Genomic DNA, 9544 nt, shown 5'->3' on the forward strand with positions numbered 1-9544 from the left:
TGGGTCATCAAGACCCTCAGAATGCTCACAGGGAAGATGTGAGCGAAGCCGATAGCCAATGGTAGACCCCCCAATGGGACTGGCAGCAGGAAGCACAAGAGAGCTAGAGAGCAGTCAGCCAGAGTGAAGCAGGAGATATCAGCAGCTCAGCCAACCGCTCCTGCAGTAGCCAGCCATGGAAGGAGAGGAGGAGAGCACGCAAGCGTGCGCACAAGAATGGCACTTAAGTGACACACACACACACCCCTCCCACTTACACACACACCTCCCCTCCAATGTGATTTCTGCATTGGCCACCTGGATAAAAAGCCATTCCTCTGTAAAGAAGAGGGAACCACCATGATATTAGACTACCAGGACTATAGGAACATAGAGGAAAAGAAGTCAGTTACAGAGCGGTCAGGGAGTCAGAGAGGTCAGGCGGGTATTCCATCAACGTCGCTAAAGGAAAATCCAGGCTTATTTTAACAAATTTTGTGAGATTTATCAAAAATAAGCCGGGATTTTCCTTTAGCGATGTTGATGGAATACCCGCCTGATCGTATAACACAGGGAGGGGTTTTTGGAGTTGTGTAGTCGGCGATTGGGTGCGTTTTCCGATAACGATGACGCGGACACCCACAAATGTATTGTGGTTTACTTAATACTGTTCAGCACTTGGTTACATTCAATGCATGACTTGTGCTATATAGGCTAAATAAAATTATGAACGCGGCAAGTAACAAGTGTGCGCATCAAAGGTCTAGGCATTAGGCAGGTATGGCATCCATATGCTGTAGAAATAAAGTTTGATTGATTGATGTATGTGCGCATTGCATGAGACCCAACCATTCAACGCAAGTCTTGTGCTATAAATAGCCTACACTTGACCAGTGCTGTGATATTATTTATCATCTTAGAAACATCTTAGCAAGAGGCACTTATAACAATTATCATAAAGTTTATTATGCATCAGCTCTTTTTATACAACCTAAATGTACACAGATGAATAACATGCCATATCTTGGATGCAGACGTAATGTAAGTGGAGTGGAGAGTTGATCGGGAGTTGACAATACTACCGAATGAATGGAAATGAATGAATTTCTATTGTTTTACGGTACTGTCTAAATGATATTTTAATAATTTTCTGGGTCTACCAGTACACGCATACCCAGTGTACCTGCATACGCGGTTCCATGTGGCCAGAGATTCTTTTGCGCGACAATGAGAAAACGCTTGTGTGGCCAGAGATCGGAATTGCGTTTTGTCACTGAAACATTTAGAGCTGTTTTACAGCATCATAAATGACCCAATACAAAAAGAGGCTACGCCATGAGTCGCTTTAATCTGACTGGTGATCAGTTGAGATGAGGCTATGTTACTTTATTTAGATTTTATAGCGTACTTACACATTGACTTCCTCCAGACTTCCTTCCCAAGAACAACTACCATTCTAAAGTGACCCTAGGTGCTCCGTCATTGTGGCATTGCATAGTATGCCATCTCACAGGGTCATTTGATTGAAATTCTATGCCACCATTCTGGAACATAATTTGATTTAAAAAAATAAAATAATAAAGTGCATCATCCTCCCTTTAATACTGCGTCCGGACTACGGAATTGTCTCAATTGTGGATGAGCCCATCTCTGTCTCTGCCTCTGTTACTGACCACCAGGAGGCACATGCTGTGCATGGGGCATCATCCAGTCAGTCGTGTAGGGAAAAATACAAAACAAAGCAAGCAGTGCATCACAATGTTCTCCCTTCTTCCCTTTTGAGGATTTAACAGTTATGGGGGGTACCTGGAGTGGTGGTGGTACCTGGTAGCCCCGCTTTTAATAAAATGCCATCCGATATCAGGTAACAAGTAATATTTATTACAAAACCCCTGGTCAATATTCAGTGTGGAATTATGTACATATTTACACCTTTAAGGCTGCCAGGTATCAAAACACTGCCATTGTAATAAAAGTTTAAAAAAATAAAAATAGGTCCAAACAGCATATCCCCCAGCAGGCCCAAGTAACTTTACAAGAGAGCCTGACTGCTGTATGCAACAACTGGGTTTATAATACAAACAGACAGTAAAAAAAAAAAACACTAGAGGGGGCTGTTTCCTGGACACAGGTGAAGCCTAGTTCTTGACAAACCGCAGTTATTGAACACAGGCCACAGACATTTTAAAACCTGTTAAAATGAATATTGAGAGTGAAAGACACAACACAACAAATGTAATTCCTAACAATAACATACAATCAGTGTACATATTGTTTCAATTAGTTAATGAGAAGCTTGTCACTTCCAACAAGAGCAAGGAGCAAAGAACACATCAACGATGTTAAATACGTTAAGAACTTTGGAAGGTATAAAAATAGATCGCTTCAGATAAGTGATTTTAAAAGACATGGAAGAGGCTGTAGGTAGAAGTAGGTATGAACAAAAAACAGGAAATGCAACGGATCTGTTCACCTAGTTATGGCATCTCGTTGAAACTCGAGTCTGGGAGTCAGGTTCTCTCTTTTTTGACCAGTAAGACAGTTGGTGAGGCTACTGGCTGGTGTTGTGGACCATGGCCATGCGCATTGGATTGGGGATGTGAGCCGCAGGGGTCCCATCATCACTGTTGAGGCTAGTGTTGTTATTGCTGTTGTTCCCACTTCCTGTGTTGTAGCCACTGGGGTTGTACTCGTAGTGTGTGATGGCAGGAGGGAGAGGCCAGTTGACCTGGGGTCTGGTAGAGGGCTGAGGGGAGGAGGCAGGTTGAGGCGGGGGGTAACCCCCAGCATAGTATGGCAGGTTTCGGGGAGGACTCTTCTTGCAGATCGCTTCTCTGAACTGATGGTTGTAGTGGCCCTGCATTTGAGCTTGGTGTTCCCCGTGAAACTGTGATGGAGATGGGTGATTAGTATCATGTAGCTTGAGCATGTAGCAATGGCGTAGCATTGCTGTTGTTGCTGGTAATGTATCGTCCTGCCTTTAAGACTGTGTCCGGACTAGGGACTTGTCTCCATTGTGGACGAGTCAATCTCTGTCCGAGCCTACCGCATCTCTGTTACTGACCAACAGGAGGCACAGGCTGGACAACATGGTGCATCATCCAGTCGGTGATGTTGTGTACAGGGAAAAATACAAAAAGCAAGCGTCGCAATGTTCTCCCTTCTTCTCAACACGTCGACTTGTTCGCTCCCCTTTGAGGGTTTAACGGCAAACGTTTAAAAAATACAAAGGGAGGGTGGAAACACCAATCCAGTGTCTTGAAATACATATGGGGGTGTGGTCAATAGCGATCACCTCAAGGAGAAGGGTAGAGAATTGGGACAGTGGCTCACACACACGTCTTTGCCAGACAACTCTGTGGGTGACTCACCTGAGCGTGAGCTGGGATGTTGGGCTGGTACCCTTCCGACATCCAGCTGCTGTCCTTCTGGTGCCTCTTCAGTTTCATCCTGCGGTTCTGGAACCACGTCTTCACCTTCAAGACAAAAAGCAAAACACCACGGCCACCGGTTAATTGGCACCTTACACAAAATTGGCCCAATATTATATTTTGTATAGCACTTACTATACTCGGATTCAGACAACTTTATTGATCCCACTGGGGGCAATTCATTTGTAGCTTACTCCTGTTACTTAAAGTAGTTACTTACTACTTTTAGTTGTGTAAAAATAATAATAATAATAATAATACTCATGGGGCCGGTTTCAGAGACAAAGCTTAAGCCTAGTCCTGGACTAAATCACACTTTCAATGTAAAATCTCCATTGAAGATGTTTTTTAGTCTAGGATTAGGCTTAAGCCTTGTCTGTGAAACCGGCCCTTCATGTACTACACTATGACACTCAAGACAAAAGGAATACACTGGTTATATGTATATTAGGCTACTATAAATACATGTGTGTAGTAAGTTAAGAAATATGAATCTCTAGCACTAACATTCGTGAGAAGAAGCTCTTCTCGTGGAGCTTCTCTCCAGCCAGTAAAATATGTAACCTCACCTGTTTGTACGTGAGCCCTGTCTCTCCAGCCAGCGTCTTCATCTCAGCCGGGGTGAGATATTTTTGTATGCTGAACCGGTGAATCAGGCCGTTCATTTGGAGCTCCGAGAAGGCTGTGCGAGCTTTGGGGGTTGGTTTGGGGGTGACTGTGCCAATTTTGTCAGGTGGAGACAGGGACAGGGATTCTTGGGCGCCGTCCTCGTTCCCCATAACAAGGTTTGTTGGCTCCTCCTCGGGTAAAGAACTGGAGACCTTCTCACTACCGTTGGGACTCCCGCCGTCAGTCTCCTCCTCATCCAGGTCCCTCCTCGTCCAGGTCTGGGGGTGGCCCTGGGGGACGCATCCTTCTTTGCTACTGCCTGAACTCCAGGAATCTGAGGGAGAAAGGTTGATTAGTACCGGTATATGTTCATGTCACAAGGTTCAGAATGTGTGGTCTGGGGGGAATGCAACACTCTGGCTGGTTCGATTTTCTGCGTTTTTCGCGTCCGTCAAAAGCGTTTTGAGAGTAGTTTTTTTTAAAACTCTGACCAACGTACGAATGTACACTGAGGTAAACAGTGAGAGACACCGCTGAGGTAAAGTAAAGTGAGACTAGATGTTCTGGATCAATTGGATCGCGGTAATTGGTGGCCTTCTTTATGATGTGTGGTTCCAGTATTGCTAGCAGGGAATCAAAATGGACCACCGACATCCTGAGGTAAACCTGGAAACTATCTGGATAATTCCTCAGATATTTTATTAGCAGGTGAAACTCCCCTTGCTGCCGACGAGTTCTGAGGATGGGGTGGATCCAATATTTCCTTTTCGTTTTCCTATTTTCAAGAAGTGAGAGGAGCACAAAATCATCCTCACTGCTTGAAGACTCCATGTTGCGTATTGCGAAAAGGTTAGGAGAGGAGAGTAACGCAACGTAAAAAACGCAACGGACTCCGCAACGGACCGGTGTGCAAGGTCTCTGTGCGTAACGTTTTTTTTCGGATGACGGATTTAAAAATATGCATGCGTAAACGCACGCATTGGTGCGCAACATTCTGCAGGTCAAAAAGATGGCGCTAGAATCAAACGCATTTGCTCTGCTAGCGGCGGAGATCGCCTCTCTACTCAAACACCCCCCAACAAACGTAAGTACAAACACATCGATCACAGCTTTTCTCCGAAGTCAGATTGGAAGTGGAACATTTTGGGTCGTTTTAACGTTACGACATCAATGCCTAAACTTAAAATTACCTGGTGAGGTGTGGGCCTCCGAGTCGCTCGGCGTGTCACTGCTGGGTCGCTCGGCGGGCTCCTTCGCCTGTGACTGGTGGTCGTATTGAGTCCGTGGGTGATGCGACAGGAACAGGCGGCCACTCTGGATGTGCTCACCGAAATATAGCGCACTCGAACCCGGTCCCGAAGGCGGGTAATGGCTGTTGGTGGGGAGGTGATCCTCTGGTGTCCGTGGAGGAGACTGGGACTGATGCTGCTGCCCCGGAGAGGAGTAGTAACCCCCGGTGACCCCGGTGTTGTACGCGGCCTCCGCCCAGCCGGGATGGTTCCCCTCCGGCCCGGTCTGGTACATGAGCCCGTAGGCATAGGCGTGGTATGGCGGGGTGTAGTTGTAGCTTACAGGTATCTTCCAGTCTGCCATCTCTTCCACGGTTGTTGTTGTTGGGCTTGGGGGTTTCGCCTAAATGTTTTAAAAGCCGCGGCAAAAAACACCAGCAAGTTAATAAAACCTGCTAATATGCACGATTGCACGTGAAAAATGCTGGAAATGTCGATCGATCTAGTCCCCACGAAGAGTGCGATGAGTTTCCCAAAGATGTATCAAAAACGTGTGCATGCAGTTTTGGCTGGTGTTTATATGGTGAGGTGTGGGAGTGGGGACACGTGGAGGTGTGGGTCAAGTTAAGGTCACGGCCAATCAGAGGACTTGTAAGAGGCCGCGCCCCAGGGGAGGTTTGAACTATTGAACTAACCCTAACCCTAAATTATAATATATTTTTTTATTTTCATCAGAACGCCTTGCAATTACAATACATCTCGAAATCTGAGATACCAAATAATTATTATTTATGTAGGCATATATCTATGTGTAAATTAGAAGAAACAGTTAATTATCCTCCCCTACCTTAAAAAAACTAAAAACTTTAGTAAAGTTTGGTAAAAATAAAAAATGGGACGTCATAGCGTACTACATTACCTACTCTGCAGTCCTCTTATGTTTCTCATATACAACTTGGACATAATAGTCCATCATAGAAGTGCTGTTGCCACCTCCAGTTGCCCCAGGGCATGTTTGGGGTGTGACTTGTTGAAATGTTGTGTTGTGTCTAGAAATTGAGACTTGTGAGTGTCATTTGGGAGATCTCGATCTTAGATGTAGACTGTTTTTCCACATATTTATTAAATCGTTGCTGTGTGTGTAAGCACATCAAGAAAGAGTTAAGCATTGTTTACCACTGCAAGCCAACGTGCACTGGAGCTCACGGGAGCGACCACCACCACGAATCGCGCCGCTTTCGTGCATTGGCGCATTCTCTAAAGGCAAGCCAGACAATATTTGCAGCACTGCTGATAACAACAGTCTTCTATTGCTTTTCTTTATCAAGTATATTGGTTTGCATATGTAAATAGAATCCAGAGATAGGGATAGAAAAGGCCAGTGGAACCGAGCCAGGACTCAGGGCAGAATGAAGGAAGAGGTGAAAGAGAAGGAGGAGATGAGATGACAAGGCCATCTGGATGGGACCCAACATTTCCCAGATTCATTTGATATCGTTAACCCCTGTTGATATGTTGGTATGCCATGTCATTTTCAGGCTTGGTGATATTTATTTTGGAGTTCAATATCTCTGTTTTACCCTGGACCCCAGCTCAAAACATACCTGCCGGGGACTTAGCCCCAGAGAACTCAGCAGCAGCAGCTTGCCACCACTGCTAGAAAATACTAGGGGAAACAATAAAAATAGATTGAATGTATTTAAAACTTTATTGTCCATTGAATTTTCATACAATGGATTTTTTTTTTCTTTGGCACGCTGGCACAATAATTTATTCTGTGTCAAGGAACTCCTGTGTAGCGTTTGGCAAGAACCAACATCAGTTGGGCCCATAATTCATAGCTTATACTTCCCAAAACTCCATGTAACACTACTGGGCAGCTGTGGCTCAGGCGTCTAATGATCGCAAAGTCAGCAGCTCACTGCGGTTCGAATCCCCGGCTGGCCATGTGTAGAAGTGTCCCTGAGCAAGGCACTAAACCCCTAATTGCTCCGGGGTCGCCTTCAATTGCCCCCTCTAGTGCATTTTGTTGTACTCTGTGCAATGACAAACTTTGAATCCCTTTCCTTACTACAACAAAAAACACCAGTTTCAAGCAGTGTTTCTTGTTAGTATAGTTTTGCTTCTGTGTCATATGTTGTTGTGCAGTTATGTCCATTGGTTATTAAGTTGACAGAGATCTGGGTCTAGGGGCAACTCATTTGTTCAGTCAGATCTTGTACACTTAAAAGATATAACTAAAGCACACAGATATATCCCTAACAGCATGCTCTGTTAAACTATCTATTGATGGTTTGTACACCTCAGTCATCACTGACTGATCATTTTATTTCATGAGCCATGCCTCCCCTCTGGTATAGATTAGTGTAGCTAACTTCCAGGCAGCCTTGCACAATGGCTGTGAACACCTCAATGTGGCATTGCCTCTCATTTGCAATCCTTTCACAAAACAAACCAGGTTTGCTCAAGCAGCATTATCATTCAAATGCTTGTTTGTGGCCTACCTCTGTGGCAGCATTAGAATGGTAATGATTCATTTAGAAGTGAAAGAATGTGATGATGGTAAGCCTATGGGATGATTAGCATAGCTACTGATCTCTACCTGGACCCTGGTGGGGTGATAGGTGTTGGGGTGGGGGGGCTGTGTGCATTACAACAGGTGACCGTCAATATTATCCATGTATGTTGTGGCATAATTGAAGGCTGTGTGTGTTGTTGTTTTTTTGTCAATACATGTATGTTGTGTTGTGGAATAACTGGTAGGCCCAGTAAATCAATTGGAGTTTATAGAACCTATTGTAGAAGCACTGTCAGTGATTTCAGGATGCAGGGCCACCGACCCAATATAAACAATGAAACTATGTTGATATTTTAACACGCAGACAGCACCTCTCACTTCACAGCAGCAAGGAGGTACATTCCCTGAGAGTGATCTGAAGCTATAAATCATTTGTTTACAAATCTCATGTCTTCAAAAGCAAACAACACTGTAATACGTCTTTATTTAGTTGGTTATGAAGAGGTAGGCTATACAATTGTTCTCTCATTAAGTTAGGAGTCATAACTAACCCTAACCCTAATCAAGGAAAATATTGTAATTTGAGAAATGACTATAGAACATCACGAGAAGCTGCTGACATGATTTGAAGCTATGCATTAAGTATCGTATGACCTTTAGCTACTTTTGCTATGATTGATGAGGTTATACAGTAATTCAAATGTTCTACTCTCATCATAGTATTTATGAGTCATGTTTAACATAGGCAAATGACATATTTGACAACATAAAAATATCACTGACAGTTGATTTATTGTAAAGTGTCCCAACCTTACCAACAGTGAACAACATGGCAGTGGGGGGCAAGATTAGCCAAGAAAGTTGTTTTGATCCTTAATCGATTCTTTGTGTCTCTGTGTGAGACGAGGTACTCACTCTTTTGTTGCCTGAGGTGTCAATTGCCATTTATTGTCACTCCTCCAGTGGCCACTCCTACTACTCCTACTATGAATGTCAATAGCAAGATGATCAACTTTAAACAACAACGTTTATACAACTTCAAAACATGATTAGACTAGACACGCAATCATAATTTTAGTATTTAAACGGCATATTACATTATGTAAAAGTCAAAGTCAATTGTATTTGTCACGTGCATATCGTACAGGTACAATGTACAGTGAAAGGTTACTGTCGGCTCCTAATAAGTGCGACAAGAATGAATGAATGAATGGTCTTTATTGTCATTAATACAGTACAGGTACCAAACAACGAAATTTGGGAGGGGGGGCTCCCCTGGTGCTTGGAAAAAGACTAAAAACAAGAAGGGAAAAGAGCTGGTTTACATAATAAAGGCTATGTACACTATCCACTATACTATACTATACAAATAAAACACTGTGCTGTACTCTATGCTATGCTATAAATATCCTAACATTTCCTATCTCTGAACCTTATGTACCCGAGGGTTGTCATATTGCACATAGTATTGTTGCACATTCATTTAAAGTGTCGCAGTTTGCAGGTTTGAAATGTTCACAGTTGTATTTCAGTATTGCACTTGATTTCAATCTAGTAGCTGCCATCAAATTGTCTAGATTGAAGAGAAGGTGGAATACAAAAAATCAATTTACAAAATACACGAGCAGGTTTCAAATCACACTCAAATCACACAGAAAAACAAAGGCTATGTACCGTAGGTGAATCGTAGCCCTCCACACCTAAGGCAGCGCTGTGCTGTGTGAGACATGGTTGTTGGTGTGTGTTTCCCCGGTGTTGGGCCCTTTAAACGCGCCTCA

General features: G+C 43.7%; 1 protein-coding gene across 1 annotated transcript; it reads right to left on the reverse strand.

Annotated features, from left to right (window-relative positions):
• Positions 1 to 2530: 2530 nt before the first annotated feature.
• Positions 2531 to 5612, reverse strand: nanog (nanog homeobox; the record flags this gene model as incomplete). Its single annotated transcript, XM_080543502.1, has 4 exons — positions 2531 to 2866; positions 3351 to 3455; positions 3980 to 4353; positions 5210 to 5612. 4 exons carry the CDS (start codon positions 5610 to 5612, stop codon positions 2531 to 2533), a joined length of 1218 nt encoding a protein of 405 aa, XP_080399628.1.
• Positions 5613 to 9544: the final 3932 nt, after the last annotated feature.

The sequence above is a fragment of the Nansenia antarctica genome (assembly GCF_963989245.1).
Source record: "Nansenia antarctica genome assembly, chromosome: 12".
Lineage (NCBI taxonomy): Eukaryota > Metazoa > Chordata > Actinopteri > Argentiniformes > Microstomatidae > Nansenia > Nansenia antarctica.